The sequence below is a fragment of the Chlamydomonas reinhardtii genome, chromosome 14, assembly GCF_000002595.2.
Source record: "Chlamydomonas reinhardtii strain CC-503 cw92 mt+ chromosome 14, whole genome shotgun sequence".
Lineage (NCBI taxonomy): Eukaryota > Viridiplantae > Chlorophyta > Chlorophyceae > Chlamydomonadales > Chlamydomonadaceae > Chlamydomonas > Chlamydomonas reinhardtii.
This window is the reverse complement of record NC_057017.1, coordinates 2,506,951-2,529,954: the sequence shown is the minus strand read 5'-3', so window position 1 is coordinate 2,529,954 and position 23,004 is coordinate 2,506,951. Positions and strand designations below refer to the sequence as shown.

General features: G+C 64.0%; 4 protein-coding genes across 4 annotated transcripts in view; 3 read left to right on the top strand and 1 right to left on the bottom strand.

Moving 5' to 3' along the window:
• The first annotated feature begins 594 nt into the window (after positions 1-594).
• CHLRE_14g625350v5 (uncharacterized protein) lies at positions 595-7,016 on the top strand. The gene is made up of 13 exons (XM_043070264.1): positions 595-914; positions 1,242-1,359; positions 1,902-1,990; positions 2,529-2,689; positions 2,963-3,010; positions 3,277-3,418; positions 3,655-3,759; positions 4,021-4,131; positions 4,423-4,534; positions 5,140-5,247; positions 5,574-5,698; positions 6,182-6,328; positions 6,615-7,016. The coding sequence occupies exons 1-13, from the start codon at positions 720-722 to the stop codon at positions 6,696-6,698; spliced, it is 1,545 nt and encodes a 514-aa protein (XP_042916937.1). The 5' UTR covers positions 595-719; the 3' UTR covers positions 6,699-7,016.
• Positions 7,017-7,124: 108 nt separating this feature from the next.
• CHLRE_14g625300v5 (uncharacterized protein) lies at positions 7,125-16,322 on the top strand. Its single transcript, XM_043070263.1, has 15 exons — positions 7,125-7,494; positions 7,563-7,637; positions 7,887-8,016; positions 8,246-8,368; positions 8,930-9,019; positions 9,485-9,638; positions 10,005-10,019; positions 10,206-10,344; positions 10,885-11,803; positions 12,213-12,489; positions 12,959-13,015; positions 13,221-13,348; positions 13,781-13,844; positions 14,354-14,441; positions 14,790-16,322. Exons 1-15 carry the CDS (start codon positions 7,274-7,276, stop codon positions 14,941-14,943), a joined length of 2,634 nt encoding a protein of 877 aa, XP_042916936.1. The 5' UTR covers positions 7,125-7,273; the 3' UTR covers positions 14,944-16,322.
• Positions 16,323-16,374: 52 nt separating this feature from the next.
• CHLRE_14g625251v5 (uncharacterized protein) lies at positions 16,375-22,450 on the top strand. The gene is made up of 4 exons (XM_043070262.1): positions 16,375-16,636; positions 16,932-17,137; positions 17,316-17,834; positions 18,177-22,450. The coding sequence occupies exons 1-4, from the start codon at positions 16,501-16,503 to the stop codon at positions 21,549-21,551; spliced, it is 4,236 nt and encodes a 1,411-aa protein (XP_042916935.1). The 5' UTR covers positions 16,375-16,500; the 3' UTR covers positions 21,552-22,450.
• A 22-nt stretch (positions 22,451-22,472) lies between these two features.
• CHLRE_14g625225v5 (uncharacterized protein) overlaps positions 22,473-23,004 on the bottom strand; it is a 4,442-nt gene continuing 3,910 nt past the window's right edge. Inside the window, exon 10 of the mRNA XM_001692765.3 lies at positions 22,473-22,912. Within this exon, the coding sequence (XP_001692817.2) occupies positions 22,547-22,912 (366 nt within the window). The 3' untranslated portion in view covers positions 22,473-22,546. The remainder of the gene's footprint in view (positions 22,913-23,004) is intronic.

Sequence of the window (23,004 nt, the reverse complement as noted above, 5' to 3'; positions counted from 1 at the left end):
GTACAGAAATTCAGGTTGGACAGGTGCTCTCGCCCTCGCGTGATGGCAAGTCCACGGTGCACCTCTTCCTCGCCCCCTATGTAGATGCTTGGATAGTGTTTATAACTCAAATTAATTGCAACTTTACGTACGCGTGGCCTGGTATTAATGCCGAACGCGCCGAGGCATCGCTGAACCGTGGGCCAGCCAGTGCCAGCCCTCTTGCCGCCCCCGGCCTTTTCGCCGTGCTACAGTACCTTGACGTACATCGGTCGGTCCCGTCTCTCACACTTGTCGGCTGCATGCTGACCCGCAATCAGGCCATTGAGACCGTCGGCATACAACCAAGCAAGTCTCAATTTGCTCAAAGTTCCAGTACGCGCAGTCCACTCACACATACATGATTCGCGTATTGCCGCACAGTGCACAGCACAGCTGTAACGGGGCTGGCAGGCTGGCGGCGAAGAGGCACAGGAAGGAAAGCGGGAAGGAATGTGGGCAGGGGACTGCGCGCCAGCCTGCACCGTGCACGTGCACCGTGTGGATGTGTTCGGCGCGTCGACGCTCGGCCCACATTAATAATTGCTGACATATACATGTAGCTTATTTGTACAAGGTACTGGTTTTGCGATCGGCTTGAACATTTGGGGTCGTTGGTGGGCGACTCGCGTCTGCGCGCGGCATCGCGCTTACATATTTGTTGATACATTTATCATTTAATTCTTCATAGCGACACTGCAATGACGACTGGGGGCGCCGCGGCGGCGGGGAGCTCGGTTGCAGCAGAAGCCGAGGAGCCATCGCTGCGCCAGCCGCTCTTGTCAGCCGCGGACGCCGAAGCGGCAGTCGAGCCACCACAAAAGCAGCATCAACAGCAACCTCCAGAGCTTGAGATAAAAGCGTCACATCATGGGGAGTCGGCGGGTGTGTTCCAGGTGCGGCACCAGGCACACTTCCCGGGAACGCGTGTGTGGGGAGGGGGGAATATTATTCGCCCGAGCCCAAAGATATAGTCCCAGTAGCCAAGGAATCGCCGCCCAACCAAGAATGCAGTGCAAGCTCCACGTGTAAGAAGGGCATCACCCGATGCGCCGGGCTGGGCAGCAGGAAGCTCTGCCCGATGTGGCACGATCGACACACTCCCTGCCACGCCCACCCATCTCTACACGCATGCTCCTACCACGCCCACTCTTCCCACTTCTCCCGCTCCTCCTGCTTTTCCCCCTCCCACCGCTCCTCCCGCCCCTCCCGCCTCCCTGCAGGACATGGCGGCCCAGGCCTCCCTGGCCTGGCCGCTGGTGCTCAATCTGCTCGCCGCCTACTCCACCTCCATCATCTCATTCTCGTTCGTGGGGCACCTGGGGACGCTGGAGCTGGCGGGTGCGTGCGGTACTGGCTGGTGGTGGGGAGTGGCTGGGGAGACTGGCTGGGGTGGTGGGGTGTGGCTGGGGTGACTGGGGTGACGGATGGATGGAAGGCTGGACCGCACGGCGAGGGTGTAATATGGAGATGGGGTTGGTTCATTCCAGAAGCCCATGCAAGCCAACCCAGTGAGCCCAAACCCGGGGATGGGAGGGTGTTGTGCACGGTGCCTTGATATGGGAGGCCCACATGGACCCTGATGGCAGCGCAAAGTGGCCACGTTTCAATAGCTGTGAAGCGGAATGCAACGCTGGCGCGCTACATTCATGCTTGAAATATCTCAACTTCATGCACGTGATCGCTTCATGTGCACTCGCTCCCAGTTTTGGGCTTGTTCCTGCCTTCCTGGGAAGGCGCAGGACTACGGGAACGGACCGACGCTGTGTGCCGTGTGCTGCACAAGCATGTCCATCCCTAGTGTAACCCTCGCGCAACCCTTGACCAATCCTCATGTAACCCTGAACGCACTTTCCCTATCCCACGCACACACGGGGGCACAGGCGCGGCGCTGGGCAACAGCTTCGTGGGCATCACCGCGCGCTACGTGCTGCAGGGCCTGTGCGGGGCGCTGGACACACAGGCGGCGCAGGTGCGGATGCACGATGCATATGTGTCTCTCTGTGTGTGTGTGTGTGTGTGTGTGTGTGTGTGTGTGTGTGTGTGTGTGTGTGTGTGTGTGTGTGTGTGTTAAAGAGCACAAGGAAAACGTTGCGCAAAGACAGTGTATGCGATGCAGCAAAGCGACGGTTTACGGATGTTACCTGAAGTTACCTCGCATACCTGCTGTGGTGAGCAGCGGTGTGTGTGTGTGTGTGTGTGTGTGCGGTTGTACGGTGTATGTGTGTACGGCTGTACGCTATATACGTGTGTACGGTACATGTTCGGGGCGCACAGAGATACGGCAGCGTCCGCACGAATGCTTCCTGCATGCGCCGCACGCCATGGCCCCTTGTCAGGCCTCCAGCCTACGCACCGGTACTGCAGCCCGCCTTGCAAGCCACACCTCCACACGCTACTTCAACCTCCTGGCGACGACAAGCTATGTGAATCTCTGTACGCGTACCTGAAACGCTCTCCCAACCAAACACGCACACACGCGCGCCACAAATCCGGCCCCGGGCTCCCAGGCCTACGGCGCCGGCAACTACGCAGCGCTGGGCCCCATCTTCCGCCGCACGCTGCTGTTCCTGTGGCTGCACTGCCTGCCCATGACCGCCCTCATGCTGGCGGCGCCCGCGCTGCTGCGCCTGCTGAGCAGGGACGAGCAGCTGGCGGGCATGGCGCACAAGTGAGGCGGTTGGGCGGTTGGGCGGTTGGGTGGTTGGGTGGTTGGGCGGTTGGGCGGTGGTTTGTTTGGTTGGCGGACTGGTGCTGTGGGTTTTGAGGCCGTCATCTGCAGTGCGCGCCCCTGGGTGTCCACGTACGGCAGTCGAGCCGCTGTGGTTTGCGTGCCAAAACGGGGGTGATGCGCATGCATGGCCGCATGGGTAGGTCAGGTACCGGTAGCAGCTGACAAAGCCCTGCGCCCCCCCCCCCCTCGTTTCCTTCCCCGCGGCTGCAGGTACATCCTGGCACTGATCCCCGCGATCTGGTTGGACGCACTGGCCAGGTGGGTCCCTGCCGCGCGTTGCGCCCTGTACTGTGTCCTGTGTAGACATTGCCTGGGTGGCCCGCGAAACGCCTGGAGGTGAACTGTGACACGAGTTGGGGTGGCTGGCTGCCGTGCAGTTAGGGTGCAGTGCTCGGGGTGGCTGGCTGCAGCATTAGTGTTAGGATTCAGAGCTCGCTTTCCCTGCACCTTCCCCCCGCCCCTCGCGCAAAGTCCAGTAAAAACATGCACCAGCTCGTCGCGCTGCCCCGCATTTTCACGCGCAGGCCGCTGAACCGCATCCTGGTGGCCCAGCGCATCAGCAAGCCGCAGATGGTGATCTCGCTGGCCATCGTGCCGCTGCACCTGCTCACCACCTACACCCTCATTTTCCCGCTCAAGCTGGGCTACGTCGGAGCTGCGCTGGCGGTGAGCGGGCGTTGGTCGGTACGCGCGGGATGCCGACACAGGCAGGGCCGCAGATCCACAATGCCTCCTTCGTGCGTCGCCACAAAGATGCTAGGTCCTTGGACAAGAGGAAACGACACGGTGCCCACATCTGAACGCACATGCTCACATGCTCTCATGCACCCACACGTTATTTGAATCATGAATCACCCGAGAGCCCAAATAACAAGCTTGTGTGTGTGTGTGTGTGCGTGCAGGTGGCCGCCTCCAACGGCTACCAGTGTGTGTTCACCACCGCCTACATCCTGTGGTCGGGACTGGCGCCGCGAGTGTTCGGCGGCGAGTGGAGCCGAGTCATGTCGGTAGGGGAGGGCGGGCGTGTGAGGGTGCGAGGGTGGGTGTGAGGGCAGGCGGGGAACAGCATGCCGTGCTGACGTACTGAGTGTTCAAAGGGTTTAGAGTCTCGGCAATGGAGTGACGGACACGCATACTCTCCTGCCTTCCGAAACCCACACACCCGCACATATACACACACGCTCTCCCAAGGGTATGTTCCTACTGTTCCTGCTGGACGATTGAATCGCTCCGTTCTCCATGAACGGCGACCCACCCCGCACACACAGGGCTGGGGCTCCATGGCTGCTCTGGCCTACCCGGCTGCGGTGATGCGTGTGGCCGAGAGCGCGGCATTCAGCGCCATGACCGTGGCGGCGGCGGCGCTGCCCGACTCCGACGTGAGTGGCCTGCAGGGTAGGGTGGGCCACGTCGCCACGTGCAGTTGGTGGCCTGGCCTGGCGTCGCCTGGCCTCGCCTTGCCTCGCGTCAGCTTGCATGCTTTTGACGTGCGCACACTGCCAAAGTTCCCTCTCATTCTCAACGACACTGTGCACCACCTGCGCCGCACCTGCAAGTCCCGCTCGCCACCCCCAACCGCAACTCCCGCCCGCCACCCCCAACCACCCGCCCCACCCTCCTCCGGCCCGACCCTCCCCCGGCCCCACCCTCCTCCGGCCCCACACACGCAGCGGTCCGTGGCCGCCATCAGCGTCGCCTTCTCCACCTGCGCCGTGTTCTACATGCCCTTCAACGCCTTCGGCATGACCGCCTGCACACAAGTCGGCAACTTCCTGGGGGCAGGTGCGTGCGGCGTGCGGTGGGCTGGGGCGTACGGCGGGCTGGGGCGCCTGGGTCTGGGTCTAGGTTTGGGTCTGGGTCTGGGTCTAGGTTTGGGTCTGGGTCTGGGGCTCGGGCCGTGCGCGGGGTTGGGCTGGTTCTAGGTTTGGGTCTGGGTCTGGGGCTCGGGCCGTGCGCGGGGTTGGGCTGGGGCATTGTGTGGGATTGGGCTGGGGGCGGGACCGTGTGCGGTCGGGCCGGGTGGGTGGTTTGGAAAACCGATTGCTTTGCGCTGTGAGGTGTTGCCAGGCTGGGAAGCAGCAACACCGCATTCCAGTGGTGCGTTTTGGGTTTTACGGTTTTAAGGCACCCCTGCCGCACTCTGTAACGAGCATGCACTTTTGGACCTCTGGTTCATTACACTGTCCGCCCTTTGCTGCACGGCGTCTGCACGCCCCGCCTACCGCCTGCTCGCCGTACTCCCACCACTGCGGCCGGTACGCGATCACTCGTCTTACAACGCCTGATGCTTAAGCTTGCTGTCCCCTAACTCCCCTGCTAGTATCCTTTTCCCTATCCATGTCTTGACCTTGCAACCTCCCCCTGCGGTCCTGCCCCTGCTGCTGCAGGCGACGGCCGCGGCGCGCGCACCGCCGCCCTTGCCTCGGCGCTGATGGGTCCGCTGCTGTGGGCGGCGCCGGCGGTGCTGCTGCTGGAGCCGCACTGCAGGATGGCGGGTGGGTGCTGTGTGTATGTGGGGGTGGGGTTACGTTCTGTGGGGAAGGGTGCGGGTGCTAAGGGGTGCAGGTGCGTGCGTGTGTGTGTGTGTGTGGGGGGGGGTGCTTGGGGTGCTGCTGTGGTGGGCAGGTTCTGCGAGGGCCGTCCTAATAACGCCGATGTCGTCGGGCGCTGTTGCTGAGTGACGGCTGTGCCCACCTAGCCTCGGCCTCTCCCTCTGTCCCTCTCTCTCCCTTGGGCTTGGGACCAACCTTCACTCACTCACTCACTCACTCACTCACTCACTCACTCACTCCGTCCCACGCCCCCACCCCCACCCTGTCAGTCATTTCGGTGTTCACCAGCTCGCAGGACCCGGTGCTGCTGGGCCTGCTGCAGCGGCTCATGCTGCTGGTGGCCGCCGTCAACTTCTTCGACGGCTGCCAGACCATACTCACGGGAGTCGTGGAGGTGAGCCCGCGAGCCCGCGAGCCCGCGCGCCTGCTGGCTTTGGGCTGGTTGCGGTTGCGATTACACGCGCGCGCGAGGTCTTCATGCTTAGGGTAAACGTCGGTTGCGCGTGTAGGTCACAGGGCCCACCTATACAGGCGTGCACCACACAGCAAAGCCAGCTTGGCCGTGAGCCGTCCCTTGCCCCGCATCCCCGTCACCGTAGACCAACCCTGCCCCCGTCCTTACCCGACTACTGCCTTTGCCACACTGCTTACACAATTTCATACCTATGCCGTTTTCCAGCGGCGCCCTGCTGTCAAGTGACTCGTCATTGCGCGCGCCGCTACATCTGTTCCACCCGCTCCGCTCATACAATACCGCCGCACGCGCAACTCACCCACCCTCCGCAACTCCGCACCTCCGCACCTGCGCCCCTCCGCACCGCACGCCACCGCACGCCACGCCACCGCACGCCACGCCACGCCACCGCACGCCACGCAGGGCGCGGGCAAGCAGCTTCACGGCAGCTACACCAACCTGGTTGTGTTCTACTGCCTGGCGGTGCCGCTGGCGCTGTGGCTGGGCTTCAGCCGCGGGATGGGCGTGGTGGGCATGTGGGCGGGCATGTGCCTGGGCTCGGTGCTGCAGGTGAGGGGGGCGGGAGGCAGCCGGCGGGGGGAGGGGGGCACGTAGTAGACCCAAACTAGGGGGCGGGGGCGGGGGCGGGGGCGGGGGCGGGTTGTGTGGGGCCGGGGAAGGGGGGAAGCAGGGAAGGGAAGGAGAGGCGAGGGCGGGCGGAGGAGTCATGCAAAGGATGAGCAGGCTGGGCATGGCACGTGGCAGGAGCACCCGCACGGATGGTGTGGGAAAGGCAGGTAACATCCGCTCGTGACCTCCTGCCACTGCACATCATCTGCGGTACACATGTATGCAGGCGATAGCGTACGGCACCATTGTGGTGCTCATCAAGTGGGACCGGGAGGCGGAGCGTGTCGCGGCCCGACAAACCCGGATGTGAGGCTGGCTGCAGCAGGTCTGCTCGGATGGCTGCGTGCATGCGGAGGTTGCGATCCTGACATACATTTTATGCCTTTTGTTGGGGGCTTGTACCTGCAAAGTGAGTGCGCCATTGCGTGAGACGTTGAGGAGTAGGGATGGATAATGTGGAAGCCAGCATGGCGCCATGGCGGGCGGACGGGGCGGGAGGCCGTGGCGGGCGTGTTCGTGCGCGAAAAGGTTGGAAGGCTGGTTGACCTGGCTCTGGACTCCCACGTTCCGACCTACCACCATATGCTCGTGAGCCGTGCAAACATTTTAATTGTAACAAGTTCTTCCGTCCTTTCGTGTCACCGCGTCATGGGAGTACGGGCAGCCGGCGTCCTAGGTTAGGACGACGACGACATGCGCTGAGGCTCAATATTGCAGCTAGCGCGTTCAAATGATCTGACTGATCATGACGCGACCATACCAGTTTCTCCACGAAGCCCTGCGCAACGACCAACTTTGACCCAGACGCGCAATTTCAACACACCCTGGCGCGATGCTGCACGCACCATCATGATAACAATAAATAAATTGTCACGGCTTCGGTTTATGCACGGCGCGCTGCTATTATTAGGGGCGGTTCTTGTTTCCCTGCCCACGAGCTCTGACGCAGCCTATCTGTACTCTAAACGGCTTAAGGAGGTGCAAGGATGCCGGCCGAATTCGGTGCCGGTGGAACAACGCTGCGACTACGTGCGACTCCACAAATCGTGCCAAGCCGACGGCTGGCTTCCATATCTTGAAATCCATTATTGCTACCTGGACCAGCTGTAAGTGCATCATCAGGGGTATGTCGGCTGCACACGAAGCCCTATTCATAATTTGACTCGGCGTGCAGGGAATGGGCCTCGACCACGCTCTTTTTGCTATGGATTGGAGTGCTCTTCCTCACCATGCTCATCGTGGCGGAGCGGTACGTGCAGCGGGGCGGGTCTGCGCGGAGTTGAGTGCGGGGTCGGCACGGTTGTCACGGTCACGTGCGGTACCGAAGCCCCCCTACCTCGCCCCCGCTACCTCTCCGTTCGACCATAGGCCCAGCACATGACACCAGTGCCCCCTTTAATGACAGCCTGAATGCACATCTCCTACGCCACACATGACGCTTTCCCCTGTTGTGACGCCGCACACATCGCAACTCTCCTCGGCCTTCACAACCACGCAGCTTCTTCTGCCCCAGCCTGGAGCTGATCTCCGAGTACCTGCGCCTGCCGCCCTGTGTGGCGGGCGCAACGCTGCTCAGCTTCGGCAACGGCGCACCCGACGTGTTCACGCAGCTCGCAGCCATAAGTCAGGTGGGTTTAGGGGTTTGTGCTGGTTTGTCATATGGTACTTCGTGTGTGTACGCGCGCGGGTGTGCCTGCTCCAGCCCCCTTGCCGACACTGCGCTTTTTGACACCGCCTCTCCTACACCTTTATGCCCACCCGCCTGCTTGCATGCACACACACGCACGCAACGCATTGCATGCGCCTTTTTTCGTGATTCATCCTCGTGCTTTCCAACATACACACGCACACGCACAGGGCGACAGTGACGTCGCCAGCCCCGCCGCCATCGGCATGGCACTCAGCGAGCCGCTGGGAAGCGGGCTGTTTGTGGGGAACGTGGTGTTCGCGCTCGTCATCTTTTGCTCCGGGGCAGAGCAGGTGAGGGCAGGGGCGGGGAGAGGCGGGGAGGGGAGGGGCGGGGTCGGCTGGGGGATGGGTGGGGCGTGGCGTGGCGGGCTCGGGGGCAATGCACGGGGCCGTTTGTCGCTTTTTAGCGTTGGCACGCCCACGAGGGCCCTTCTCAGACCGGCGTCGTACCCGTGTGACGCCCACGGGGCCACGTTTACACTCCCGTCTCTTGAGGGTGCAATGTGTGTGTGTGTGTGTGTGTGTGTGTGTGTGTGTGTGTGTGTGTGTATGTGTGTGTGTGTGTGGCGTGGCGTGGCGTGGCGTGGCGTGGCGTGGCGTGGCGTGGCGTGGCGTGGCGGGCCGGGGTTGTGCACGCAGAGCACATGCACGGGCCGCTGACAAGGGCTGGCACCGCCACAGCCCCCTCCGCGCTCAAGCACCCGCCGCCCCCCTCCCACAGCTGTGCTACTGCGGCTGCGGCTGCGGCTGCTGCTGCTGCTGATGCCCCTGCAACTGCCGCTGCTACTGCCGCTGCTGCTGCCGCTGCAACTGCCGCTGCTACTGCCTCCTCCTCCTCCTCCCTCAACACAGATCCTGGTCCAGCGCGGCTATTTCATTAAGGACTGCCTGTTCTACCTGGGGGGAGTGGCCACCGTGCTGTGCTACCTCCTGTACGGCACGGTACGTGGCGGGCGCGCATGTGCATGGAAGCCCCATCACACGTTTGCGTGCAAGTGCACATGCGAGTGCACGTGCACGTGCGTGTGCATGGAGGATCGGCGGAAGGTGGCAGAAGGAATGGGAGAGCCTGACAGAGGGCGGCGTAGGGTGCGGTGGTGCTGGTATCCACGCTCCCGAAAACACCTCCCCCTTCATCCTCGCCCTTTCTCCCCTCCTCTCTTCAACAACAGAGCGCTTCCCCTCCGTCACCCATCACCCATCCTGCTCCCACTGGCTTGACCTCGCGATCCCCATCCTCCTCCCCTGTGACTTGCCCACTCCGTTCCCCGTGAACGGCTGAACTCCCCATAAGTAGTATCGCTTGCAACCAACGCCTCTGCCTGTGCTCCGCTAGTTTGGCTTGGTTTGGTACAGCTTGGGCTGGTATCTACACCTCCCCCAATCCCATTCCGCCTCTCCCCCCAGATGTCGCTGTGGCAGGTGGGGCTGCTGGCGGCCTACTACCTTGTGTTCCTGGCCGCCACCATCACTATGGCGCGACACGACGAGCCGGTGCACGCCGACCCACGCCTCCACGAGCTGCCGCACCGCCTGCGGCCGCTGGACAGCTTCCTGCGGGGTAGGAAGTGGGAGGGGGGTTGTAGCAAGCTAAACCGAACCCAATGCAATAGAGCGAGGAGGAGAGCGTGGCCTATGCTTGGACAACGGAGAGGCACTCGACACTGGAGGGAGGGAGGGTGGTTCGTTCCAATCCGCAAATATATACTATTGCCAACTCAGAAGCCATGGAGCGCGGAGGAGAGGGATGCGCTCGGAGAGGGAGGGGAGGCATGCGGCGGGGGCGGTGAGGCCGGCAGCCCCGCTTGGTCCTCTTGCCCTGAGCACCCTTTCAACCTGCCGGCCCTACCCTCACCCTTATTTACCCGTGCCCCGTGTCCTCTCCCGCACCGACCCCCTGCGCACCGCGCCCGCCTCTGACGCGCAGAGAGCTTCCGGCCAGGTAAGCAGCGTCGTGGCATTGCAGTGCAATCTGGCACAAATATACGGTAGTGACGAATGCAATTGCACATGTCGCTTAGTGTCGACAGCCAGCGGCGCCGTGGCGGAACCACGCCCTTTCCGACTCTAGCATTGCTCTTATCATGACCTTCGCGAATCCCCACGCCTTGCCGCGCTGCCACCGCAGACAGCTTCCGGCGTCTGTTTGGGGACTTTAGCTTCCGCGGCTCAGACGCGGGAGGAGGTGGTGCGGGCAGCGGCGGGGGGCCGGAGGGCTCCAGCCCACGCGGCGACTCCGAGGCACCGCTGTCATCCCGCCAGCGCAGGTGGGCGGCCTTGGCAGTTGGGTGGGCAGCCTTGGCAGCTGAGTTGGCAACCTCAGCGGTTGGGTGGGGACAGCCAGTGGCGGCGGGTGGGGACAGGGAGTGGCGGCGGGTGGGCATCGGGTGCCTGGTACGTGTGACTGCCACGCGTGTTTACATGTGACGTGCGCATGCCACGTTTCCTGAGGTTTGCTTTCTGCTCATGGGGCGCAGGTTGGTGCGCTGTCGTGCTGACGTGTCGACAAACGCACGCCTGACACACGTGCCTGACAAATGCCTGCCTAACACACGCGTGCCTGACACACGCCTGCCTGACACGCGCCTGCCTGCCGGCCTGCCGTGTGTGCGCGTCCTGTGGCCACCTGCAAATTCCCTCTCCCGCACAACGCGCCTGCCATACTCCTGTTCCTGGCTACGCCTTCACTTCTTAATCAATCATGAATGTAAACCCCCCCCTCTCCACCCTCTCCCGCCGATGGTCTACCGTCTACCACTTCCTTAACTAATCATGAATGTAACCCCCTCTCCCCCCTCTCCCGCCAGCGGCCTTGACATCATCCACGAGAGCGCCCAGCCCGGCGAGGAGGGCGAGGACGGCGAGCGTGCGCCGCTGCTACAGCCGCTGCTACAGCCGCTGCCGCCGCCCACCGAGGAGGAGCAGGCGCTGCTCTTCCGGGGGTTCGTGGCGCCGCCGCCGGTGCTACAGCCGACGCCGGTGCTACAGCAAACTCTGGCGCAGGCCGACGCCGCTGCCCCGGCGCCAGCGCCGTTGACGCCGGCGCCGGCGCTGCCCGCGCTGCCGGCAAACGGCCATGCGGCATCGAACAACGTCCAGCCGACAAACGACGTCCAGCCGACTAACGGGCTGAAGGGCGGCGCACCGACTGCCGCCCTGTCGCCTGTGAAGACCGGCGTCGGCAGTAGCAGCTACAGCACTGGTGCCGCCAGCAAGGCCATGGCGGCCGTCAGCGCGACGGCAGTAGCAGCGCCCTCGCCGCCAGCACGGAGGCCGCCGCCGCCGGCTGGCGCGGCTGTAGCGCATGCAGCTGCAGCGGCTGTAGCACCCCTAGGGAACGGCGGCGGCCCCTTCAGTCCCTCACCCGCCGCCGCGCCGCCGCCGACTTTCCAACAAATGTACGGCGGCGGGAGGCGGAAGTCGGGTGACGGCGAGGGCAGCGGCCGCGGCGGCGTCGCCTTTTTTGGCAACGCCGTCGGCGACGGAAGCCCAGTCACCACGGAGGGGAGCTGTAGCCTGTGTGCGTGGAGTGGGCCCGGCGGCGGCGGCGGCCACGGCCACGGCGGCGGCGGCGGCCATGGCGGCGGCTTGAGCGGCGGCGGCGGCATGAGCCGTACGGGCTCCATGCGGCGCGACCACAGCGGCCGGCCGCCGGGGCGGCTGGAGCAGCTGTGGCGGCGGCTGGAGCGGCCGGCACTGGCGTTCCTGTCCGTGTTCATGCCGCGGGTGAGTTGGGGGTTGAGGCGCGGGGCAGGGGCGTGTGTGTGTGTGGGGGGGGGGGTTACATTCATGATTAATTAAGAAGTGGGGGGGGGGGGTAAACGTTGAACCAATCCCGCAAGGAACAGTCGCGCGGCAAGGAGAAGTGCAGCTGCATAAGCGAGTGTGTGTGTGGGGGGGCTTGTGAGGGGCCGCGCTGCTGTCACAGAGTGCGAGGCATACGGTGGAGCTGAATGCAAGGGGGCGCCGGAGTGGCTGCTATTGAGTCTTTGCCCTTTGCTTGTCACTGCCTCACACACGCCCCGCCCCGGCCCCGCCCGGGCCTGGCTACGCCTTCACTCCGCAAATGATCATAGATGTAACCCCCCGGCCCCCCGGCCCCGTGGATCTCCCTCCTCACTCCCCCCCTGTACAGCTCGCCATTGACACGCACGCGCGCTACCGCAAGACGTACGCCGTGCTACTGCCGCCGCTGCTGCCCACCCTGGTGGCGCTGGTGCAAAGCATCGACATCGGCAGTAGCAGCGGCAGTAGCAGCAGCAGTAGCGGCAGCGGCAGTAGCAGCGGCCTGCCGCTGGGCGGCTTCTGGCTGCAGCGCTGGTGGCAGATCAGCACGGCGGTGGGCGCGGCGGTGGGGCTGCTGGCGCTGTGGCGCTACCCGCGGAAGGGCCACCTGCACGGTTACGCCGCAGGTGAGAGTGCGCTGCTGTGTGTATGCGACATATGTGAGAGCACCTGCAGTAGCTCTGTGGCTGTGTGTGTCGTGTTCAAGGGAAAGGGCCGAATGCTCTCCGGGGTGGTGGGGGCTGCGGAGCGCAGCTGCACGGGGCAGGCAGTCTTCTTCTGCTGCGGCGTTTTGTGACAGCTACCAGCGCCGGGCTACGTAGGATGATACCCGGTGTTCTAGCACTGGCGGCAAGGGGTGCAGTAGGTGTGTACATGTGGTATAAGTGGAAAGGGCTGAATGCTCTCTGGGTTGGTGGCGGCCACTGAGCGCAACTGCAGCGGGCAGGCGTTTTTCTCCTGATGCGGCGTTTGGACTCTGTCGCATGGTACCATTCCAGCACTGGCGGCAATGGGTCGAGTCAGCGCGCCAGCACTTGCAGAAGCCACGGGCTGCAGTAATGCACCATGACAAAACGCCCCTTGCGCCTCGGGCAGGCCTGGCCACGGCCATCGTGTTTGCGGAGGCCATAGCGCTGCTGGACGGCGCCGCAGGTGCGTGTGTGCGTGTGCCCGCGCGTGTGTGTTGGCGCACGTGCGCGTGCGCGCATGTGTTTTGTGCGTGTGCTGCATCGCGCCGCAAGTCCGCAACCAACGTGCCGCCATGGGCACTATGCATCGGAACTCGTCGAACTTAGAGATCTAAAGATCCAAACCTGAAATCCGAACTCTTGCATTGCTGCTGCCGCTGCTGCTGCAGGCGAGCTGGTGAGCGCAGCTGTGGCGCTGGGTCAGATCCACGGCATCTCGCCCTCGCTGCTGGGCGCCACGCTGCTGGCCTGGGGCAACAGCGTGTCAGACCTGGTGTCCAACACCAGCCTGTCGCGGGTGAGGGCAGGGGCAGGGGGGAGGTGAGGGGCACACACACACACGCACACCCACACGCGACCACACACACAGACACACACACACACACACGCACACACACACGCACGCACGGGGCGTGGAGGGCAGGGCAGCCTGTCGCGGGTGAGGGGAGGGGTTAACGTTGAACCAATCCCGTAAGGAAGGAGGGGAGGGGAGGGGCTGGGCTGGGGAGGGTTGTAAGTACCAACCCAAGCTAAGGAGAGGGGAGGGGACGGGGCGGGGGTTGGGAGGTGTTGGGGCACTGGAAAATGGTCCACGAGCGGCGCGGGAGGGCAGCAGATAAGGGCCACCTTGATCTGCTGCCCTCCAAGTGCAAGCTACCCTCACGCACCCCACCGAACAACCCGCCTCACTGCTACGCCCCTCCTTCTCCTCCTCCTCCTCCCCCCACAGGACGGCCTGCCCTCCATGGCCATCACCGCCTGCTTCGCCAGCCCGCTGTTCACACTGCTGGCAGGTGCGGCCGGGGAGCAGCGGCAGCAGCAGCAGCAGCAGCAGCGGGGGGGCGGGGAGCAGCAGCAGCAGCAGTGGCGTGATGGGGTTCTAGTGGGTCCTGCGAATCCCGGGGCGACTGTTTGGGTGATGGGCACACACACACACACACACTGTCTTTGCGCAATGTTTTCCTTGTGCTCTTTAACACACACACACACACACACACACACACACACACACACACACACACACACACACACACACACAACACGGCTCGGGTTCAGGACCGCACCCGTGATCCTCCGCCACGCATCCTCTGCCCCCATGGGCTCGGACACGTTTTTGCAGTCGGGGCAGGTTTTGTTATTAAACACACACTTACACGCGCGCGCGCCCCCTTCCTCATCTAATCATGACTGTAACCCCCCCCCCCCCCACACACACACACACACACACACATGTTCCCAATGGTCTAACCTTGCACCCCCCAACACACACACACACACACTCTCTACACGCGCCCCCCCTCAGGCCTGGTGGCCTCACTGACGTACGCCACGCGACACCACGAGATGCAGCTGCCCGACGACCTGGCGCTGAGGGTGCTGTACGGCTGCAGGTAGGGTGGGTGGTGTATGTGGGTGGGTTGTGTATGTGTGTGTGTGTGTGTGTGTGTGGGTGGGTTGGTAGTGGATGGTGGATGTGTGTGGGCAAACTCCCCACCTGACAATGTCTTCCACCTGGTGTGTGGTGGTAAGTGGCGGCACCCCTGACCGCCGCACCATCGCGCCGCGATCGGCTCCCTTCCCACGCTGGCTGCCCACTACCTGCGCGCCTTCGCGCCTTCGCTCTCGGCATACACGCTCTCTCACATGAGCCCAACCACCTCCCCATCCCTTGCCTCTCAACCCTACACCCCCACACCTCCACACCCCACACCCTCACACCCCCTTGCACACCCCCACAGCGCCACCATCCTGGCCATGTGGGCCCTGGCGGTGCCGCTGCTGTTCCGCTGGCGCCTCACACGCGCCACCGCCGGCCTGGCCCTGGGCGTGTACGCGGCCTTCCAGCTGGTATACGTCTACGCCGTGTTGCGCGAGCCGCCGCGGGGCGTGTAAAACACACACACGCATGCGGTCGCATGCACACACGCGCCGCGTGTGCACGCGCGCGGCACGCGTGTGTAGCGGCCTGAAGGGGTGCGCGTGTGTGCGCCGTACGGTTGTGGTTGGTAGGGTGTTTGGACGTGTTGCTGGTTGAAGCTTTCATTCTAGCGCTACGCGGGGTGTTGTGGGAAGCATTGTGGACGTATTGGATTGCACACTGGGGTTCATGCTATTGGACTGCTCATGGAGTTATGAACAGACAAGGTCAGGGCATTGTGATGTCCATTGCGGTCATGCCTGCCGCCTACGTGCGAGCGCACTGCGGCTCAGCGCGGCCCCGGGAACACATTCATTCTGCGGTGCGCGGCAGGCCTCTCGGGTCGCAAGCTGCAGCTTTTGATGTGGGCGGCATTGGCATTGGCATACTGAGCATCCCCCGCAACAACTTGGTGGGAAGTGGATCGCCCGAGGTTGGCCTGTGTACATGGCGGCACGCCGTTTGCCGTAGATTGCGGGAACCGGTAAGCGGTCATACGATTGCGGGTGACGGTCAGCGGCCGTACGATTTTGCTGGGGGTGGCTTTTGGTCTGACGCTGGTACGAAGCACTGCCTGGGGGTGGAGGTACCATATGTCTGCAAGTGGAAGCAGCGGCCGTGCGACCGTGCGTGGACAGCTGCACCTCGCGTGTACGATGGGACAGGGTAAGGGACTGGTTGGCGTAGTTCTGTGGTGTGCAGCGTATTCCCAGGCCCCGACATTCAGTTTGCAACACGTCAAGGCAAGGTTGCGCGGCTGGTATCCGGGCGTGTGGTCACTGTGTCATTGAAATGCTTGAATGCGAACGAGTATGCGAATGCGAGTGCAGACGGCAGCGCTGCCGTCAACCGCTAGCGGAGGTTGTTGTCGCTTGCAAGCAGTGAAGGCGGTCAGCAGAGCGCATGAGAGCAGACATGGTGTGCCACGCCGTGCCACGCTACGGTATATAACGGACCGCCGACCACGGCCTGCTCCCGCAGGACACAGCCAGTAGGAGCGGGGGCGGGTGTTGCCAGCTCGTAGACGCGTCTCGCTGTGAGGTGCCGGGAGGGAAGTTTGCGCGCTGCCGAAAACTGCTGGCGCAGGAAGACGGGGAGGCGCCTGGAGGCGTGGGACACACCAGTTGGCGGGGTTGGGACAACCCAGGGACATCCGCCCGCCACGGTTTCCTGGGGAATTGCTGAACTGCAGCAACGAGTTCCTGCAATGCATATGCAGGTGGCATCAAGCGCGCAGTGCGGTACAGGTCTGTGATATGGGAACGGATGGCTAGGAAACACGCGCCCCGGGAACGGGATCGCGCGCCCATGCCTTCTTTAGGAGCATGCCTCCGTGTTGTAAACCGTTGTCTGTATTGTCTTCCAGTTTATCCGTGACTCGACCTTATGTACTAACATGCGGATTAACAGGACTCTTACAGCCCTGGCTCGCGTTCTGGCTCACGTTCAGTGCTTTCCTGACATAGCTCCTTGTCGAGACTTCCTTGCATTCTCAATAGTCTCGCAGTGATGAATAATATCAGTTAGCTTTGATGCCTGGCCTTATACCAGCTTGGAGAGCGCTCTCGCGGGTGCTTTTGCTCCTGGGCGTCGTGCTTCATGTCTTTCCTGCAAGCGGTGCTCCTGCTTCACCTGATAAATGGGACTCAGATGCCATCTACAGCTCAGGTACACTCGTGAGGGCGCATCTGGACGAAGCACCGCGAGAATTGGAGAAACAGCTTTGGCTGAGCATGTGTAGATGAAACGACAATTACTGTTAAGTAATTCACACCAACATCATTGCCAAGCGATAGTTATGATGCAGGGAAAATCGCATTAGTAACGTGACTTCTCGAGTCGCCCTGCAGGGCCGCTTGGCCAGATGCTTGTACCTAGACGACTGAAATGACCCCAGGCTCTTCAGGCGCAGCCTTGTCTCATGACTCGCTTCCTTCACCCCGGCTTTTCACCTCGCGTGCAGGCGGAAGCTCGACAAGCCTGCCGCGCCTGCTTGATGACGCCCCCTGCGCACGTTACACAGCGGAGGACGTCAGCCCCATCCTGCTCAGCCCAGGCGCGCTAAGAGGCGCCGCGGGGGGTGTTGCAGGGTATGTCACGTTGCGCTCAGCCGCGCTGCACCGCAGCCGTGCCAGCCCACTACGAGTGGACGTCGCTATTACCCACCCGGTGAGTCAGCGCGGCAGGGGGCTACAAGGCATGTTTGCTGACAGGGCCCAGGGGAGGCAGACAGGGGCAGGTGGGGCCAGGGTGTTGATCGTGCTCGGGAGGTGCCCTCATGCCACACGCTGGTCTGGTACGAGCCACGCTTCTGACACGCCGGCGGCGCCTGTCGGCTGCCCAACAGGACCTGCATTTTGCCAGCCCACGGCGGGAGCCGGTTGATGACGATAGCGGCAGCAGTGGTGGCAGTAGCAGTAGCAATGCTGGCAGCGGTGGTGGCAGTAGCAGTAGCAGCCGCGGCGCAAACGTGCGCGCCCGCCTGCTGACTCGTCTGCCGCTCAAGTACGACCCGTTGCGCATCGGCGCGGGCGGGGGCGCCGGCGGGGGCAGCGGAGGTTGTGACTTCGGCGATGGCGAGGATGAAGAGGCGGCCGACCTCTCTGCCGGCTCAGGCTGGGACGGCATTGCCGCCAGCGCCAGCGCCGGCGCGTTGGTGAATGACACCGGCAGTAGCAGTAGCAGAAGCAGCAACAGCAGCAGCGCAGGCAGTAGCAGCATGCCTGTGTCGGCGGCGGTGGGCTGCGGCGCACGGCGCGCGAGTTTGGAGCTGCCGCTGCCACCGGCCATGTTTGAGTGCTCGGCGGAGGCGGAGCCGGGGGCGCGGGCGCTCTTCCTCCTTGTGCAGGTGGAGCTGGGCACGCAGGTGTGTGTGTGTGTGTGTGTGTGTGTGTGTGTGTGTGTGTGTGTGTGTGTGTGTATATATATATGCGTGTATATGCGTGTGTGTGCGTGCATGTGCGTGTGCGTGTATGTGCGTGTGTTTTGTGTGGGCGAGGGAAGCCGCGAAAACATGCAGGGCAAGGGCGTGGAGGCATACTTGCGTGGCGTGCGTAAGACCGTGTCTCCACTGAATGATGGTACGAACGTGCTGTGGCTTTGCCGCTGCTACGTGACCTGCCATCCTGCGGGTCGAGGCGCGCCACCACTGGGTCTGCATGTGTCGAAAAACATCGAAACGACCTGCGTGTGTGTTCACTACATACAGGCTTGCGGCAGCGCCGCAAGACCAGATTACGCGGGTGTTACTGCCGCCGCTGCGGCTGCGGCGGCTGCGGGCGCTACAGCCAGTGCCAGCGGCGGCACGCGCTGCACCTACGTCATGCTGACTGCAGAATGCCGCCCGGATACCTGCACACCCACTGGCGGTGCTGGCAGTAGCAGCGGAAGCAGCCGCGGCAGCAGCCGCGGCAGCAGCCGCGGCAGCAGCAGCGAGGTGGAGATTTGGGACGGGGAGGCGTATGAGGAGGAGGAAGAGGCGGAGGATGCAAGGCCGGGCTCGGTCGGGGCCGCTGCGAGGGCTCGGCGAGGAGTGGGCGTGGCGCGCCCCGCCGGTACCAAACTGCCGCTGCCGCTACCGTTACTGGCGTTACTGGTCGGGGCAGGCGCCGCCTGCTTGGCAGGCTTCGTGTTGCGCGGAGTCGACGGTCGCCGCGCTGTGCTACAGCCGCGGACAGCCACCACCACTGGTGCTGCAGCCGGCCCGGCCTCGGCTGTAGCAGCCTCAGCGACGCAGCGACTCGATCTGCTCAGCTCCATGTCTGGCAGTAGCAATTCCCGCGGCGGTGCCACCGCCAACGCCAGCGCAGCCGCAGCCATTGCCGCCTCTAATGCCGCAGCCGATGCTGCAGCTACAGCCAACGCGGCTGCTACAGTCGTGGCGGCGGGGCTCCTTCTGGCGCAGCGGCTGCGGGAGCTGGAGGCGGGGCTGGAGAGCTGCAGCGAGGCCACCGGCGATGAAGCCAGTAGTGAAGCGGGCGTCAGCCATCATCGCGGCAGTAGCACTGCTACTGCTGCTGGCACTGCTGCTACAGCCGATGGTTCAAACAGCCCGAGGTTTTACAGCAAAAGCCAGTCGCTCCTGGTGTCGCAGCCACTCGAGGCGCTGTCGCCGGCGGCGGCGGCGGCGCGATCCGGGATCGGAACAGGTGCGCCGCCGTCTCAGCCGCCGCTGGCGGCGCCGCCGCGAAGGCACAGGCTGTCGTCAGCAGGCGGCGCGGCAGCGGTGAATGGGACCGGCGCAATGCAGCATTCCAAACCAGCCAGCCCCTATGCTGGAACCCCATTCGCTGGGAGCCCCTTCGCTGGAACCCCATTCGCTGGGGTTCCGTACGCTGGAAGCCCCTACGCCGGCGCGCCACAAGGCGGCAACCCTTTCGCGATGAGCCCGTACCAGGGGAGCCCGTACCAGGATAGTCCGTACAACGACAGCCCGTACAACGGCAGCCCGCACGGCAGCCACACTTCCACCCCCAGGACCAGTTGGTACGGCCAAGCCGGCGGCAGCTTCGGCGGCGGTGGCGACTTCGCGGCAGAAGCAGGCGTGGCAGCGGCGTCAGCCGCCGCCACAGCAGCGGCAGCGGCAGCAGCAGCCCGGTGGTGGTCGATCGCGCCGTCCGACGCACCGTCCGAGGCGCCGTCCGAGGCGGCCCTGCGGACGCACGTGGAGGGTAGCAGCAGCGGCAGCGACGGCATTGGCGACAGCGATGCCGAGAGCGCACGCGGGATTCGATTCGGGAGCGCGTCGCTGCTCACCGGAGCCCCGGTGCGGGTGCTTGCGCCTGCGCAGCGTTTCCAGCCTTCGGCGCTGCTGGATCCGGGGCCCAACACGGGCAACAACAGGGGTGCGGGCATGGGCATGGGCGGCGCAGGCAGTGGCGGCGGTGGCAGTGGCAGTGGCGCAGGCAGCCTGGGACACGGCGGCCGCCGGCGCTTTCGATCCATGTGCACCAGTGACAGTGGCGTGCTGCGTGTGACGGCCACCGTGGCGGCGGCCCGGGGCCGCCTGCCCTCCTCGCAGGGGCAACTCACCCAGCCCGCCCACCACCGACCGCCGGGCCAGCTCACAGTCGCGGCTACAGCCGCCGCCACCGCCGCCGCCACAGAAGACGCGGCTGCTGCTGCCGGCAGCATTACGGTTACGAGCGACCCGGACTCGGATTGGGAACAGGATGTCGCAGCGGTGGCGGCCAGCGCGGCGGCTACAGGAGCGGCAGACCGGCTGCAGCCCATGCCACAGCACACGCCACAGCACACGCAGCAGCACACGCCACAGCGCCAGGCCGCAATGCGGACCTCCATGTCAGGCCCTCACGGACTGCCGCCGCGGCCGCGCGCCACGGATCAAGGCCACCTTCCGCTGGTGGGGTGCCCGCCGGGTTCGGGTGGCGCCGGCGGGGGCCCGCCGCTGCAGCTGCTGCCGGACGGCCGCAGCCGCAGCCACAGCCACACCGGCAGCTGCCGCTTCACTCCAATGGTGTGCAGCCCCGTGGGCAGTCCCGGCAGGCCCGCCCAGTTTGATGGACCCCTCTTTCACCAGCACCACATGCAGCAACAGCAGCAGCCGCAACAGCCGCAGCAGCAGCCGCAGCAACAGCAGCAGGAGAATCGCGTGTCCCGCACGGGACTCAGGGGCACTGTGGCGTCGCGGTTCTCGATGGACGCCGCAGCCACGGGCACAGCGGCAGCGGCAGCAGCAGCAGCGGGCACAGCCACAGCCACAGCCACAGCCACAGCCACAGCCACAGCGGCAGCAGGCACAGCAGCAGCAGCAGCGGGCACAGGTACAGCGGGCATAGCAGCAGCAGCAGCAGCAGCAGCAGCAGCAGCAGCAGCAGCAGCAGCAGCAGCAGCAGCAGCAGCAGCAGCAGCAGCAACAGCCGCACCTATCACAGGAGCAGCGGGCACAGGGGCAGCAGCAGCAGCTGCTGCTGCAGCAGTAGGACCGGCGGCGGCGTCCGCGGTCCGACCGCCTCCAGCCACAGGCACCCAGGCGCCCTGCAGCCCCGCTGCAGCGCCTGCATCTGCCACGGCATCTCCGGCGCGCATCTCTCCGCTGGTGGCGCCGCCGCTGCAGCAGCTGCAGCAGCAGCTGGCGCAGCTGCCGCAGCTGAGGGTCCGCAGCACCACAACGCAGCAGCCACCGCTGCCTCACTCGCACCTGCACCCGCACGCGCAGCAGCGGCCGCCGGTGCCGTCCCTGCCATCACACGGCCGGGTTGCGCTCTCCGCTGCAGCCTCGCCTGTGCACTCACCAACAGCACAAGCAGGCGCGTTTGCGGGTGCGGGCACGAGTGCTGGTGCGCGCTCGGTCCCTGGCTCGGCAACATTGTACTCTGCTGTGCCCAACGCATTTCCACCGTCAGGCGCGGCGGCAGCGGCCACTGTGGCGAGGGTGGCGGGCGGCCTGGCCTCCAGCTGTAGCAGCCCACGGCTGGCAGGTGTGGCGGCTGTAGCAGGTCCGGCGTTGGGTCGTGGCGATGGGGCGCCTGTGTCTTCCGCGGCTCCCCCGCCTTTACTCGGTGGCCAGGGGGCCCGAAGCCGCCTAGCTCAGGAGGTGCTGCCGCGCGCAAGCGCGTCGTAGGGGCAAACGTGATCAGCAGCCGCATTCCGGCACCCCATATGAATGAATTCAAGGCGTCAAGAAGGGCCAAGCTGTGCGCGCAAACGCACATTTGCATCTGGGGCTCGTCTGGGTGAGGGCGAGTGACACGGTTGGCTGTGTTGGCTGCTGCGGAGCGGAGCTAGGCATGGGCTGCTTTGTGATTGTAGAAACACAGGGATGTCCATGCTTTGACTCACCCGATTTGACACAGCAGTGCATCACTGGAACTCGAATACGGTCTATGGCAATGCAGGGACGCCATATTTGGGCAGTGGATGGATTAGTGCAGTGGTTTTGAGGTGGATGTTTATCACGCGCATGTGTGGTGGCGCACTGCCGTAGTAGATATCTGGTAGTCGTAGTCGCAGGTTAGGCCCAGGGGGATGCGCGCGGACCTTTTCGCAAGCAGAACAACTTACATGCGTGTCAGGCATTAACAGTTATCAATGCAGCTCTGCTCTGGTTTCTCTGACACGTGTGCTCTCAAGGGAGGTCTCGAAATGCGCAATCTATCGTACGGTAATCACGCCATACATGAACATGCGTACATCACACGCATCATAAGCTGCAGCATGCCTGGCGCAATGGCGCGCAACGAATCATCAGGTGTCAACTAACATCATCACAACAAAATACAAATCATAAATCAAGGTGCTAGATAAAAGGCGGACGCCGGCGCCCGGCATCCCGCTGCATGATGTACCGCACAGCACACCAGCTCATCCTGCCACAATCTTCTCCAGCTTACCTTGCAGTGGCTGCGCTGCGCATTCGAGCGTTTGTATGTACCTTGAATCCTTGATGCTATGCGCCAACCATGCAGCGAAGACGAGACTGCCTGACCAGCTAATCTGCGAACGATGTAAAGCACTCAGTCGCAACCTCTGAAGGTGCCTGCCCCCCTCATACTCTTTTTACTCTGCCTGCTCTATCATGTCCCTGCGTCTTGCCTTTCCTACCTCCTCCTTCTTGGCCTACTCGTTTCCTCCAGCCTCATACGCATTCGCTCCATCGTTGTCACGACCATCACCTTCCCCCCAGCCATCCTCGCCACCCGTCCCTTCCCCGCCCTCCTCCTCCTCCTCCTCCTCCTCCTCCTCCTCCTCCTCCTCCTCCTCCTCCTCCTCCTCCTCCTCCTCCTCCTCCTCCTCCGCCTCCTCCTCCGCCTCCTCCTCCTCCTGCTGGAGAGCGGCCTCCTCCTGGAGAGCGGCCTCCTCCCTCAGCGCCACCAGCTGTTCCTCGCAGTCGGCTGCGTCAGCACACTTGTCCAGTCGCGGGGCGCGGGGCTTGCACCACGACACCCGCGTCAGCGCGTGCACCCGGTCCCTGAACGCCCGCTCCTACGCGCACCATCGGCGAATGGGGATCTCAGGTAAGGCAAGAGCCCGTACGTGTTAGTGCTACCTACCTCGGATTGGTGTGCACATGTGAC

Coding starts and splice junctions, on each gene's coding strand:
- CHLRE_14g625350v5 (XM_043070264.1), top strand. CDS start 720: ATGACGACTGGGGGCGCCGCGGCGGCGGGGAGCTCGGTTGCAGCAGAA. Junction 4,535..5,139: donor CGGCAACTTCCTGGGGGCAG/GTGCGTGCGGCG, acceptor CTGCTGCTGCAG/GCGACGGCCGCGGCGCGCGC. Junction 5,699..6,181: donor TACTCACGGGAGTCGTGGAG/GTGAGCCCGCGA, acceptor CACGCCACGCAG/GGCGCGGGCAAGCAGCTTCA.
- CHLRE_14g625300v5 (XM_043070263.1), top strand. CDS start 7,274: ATGCACGGCGCGCTGCTATTATTAGGGGCGGTTCTTGTTTCCCTGCCC. Junction 8,369..8,929: donor TTTGCTCCGGGGCAGAGCAG/GTGAGGGCAGGG, acceptor CCCTCAACACAG/ATCCTGGTCCAGCGCGGCTA. Junction 13,845..14,353: donor GCTGTTCACACTGCTGGCAG/GTGCGGCCGGGG, acceptor GCCCCCCCTCAG/GCCTGGTGGCCTCACTGACG.
- CHLRE_14g625251v5 (XM_043070262.1), top strand. CDS start 16,501: ATGCCTGGCCTTATACCAGCTTGGAGAGCGCTCTCGCGGGTGCTTTTG. Junction 17,138..17,315: donor ACGTCGCTATTACCCACCCG/GTGAGTCAGCGC, acceptor GCTGCCCAACAG/GACCTGCATTTTGCCAGCCC. Junction 17,835..18,176: donor AGGTGGAGCTGGGCACGCAG/GTGTGTGTGTGT, acceptor CACTACATACAG/GCTTGCGGCAGCGCCGCAAG.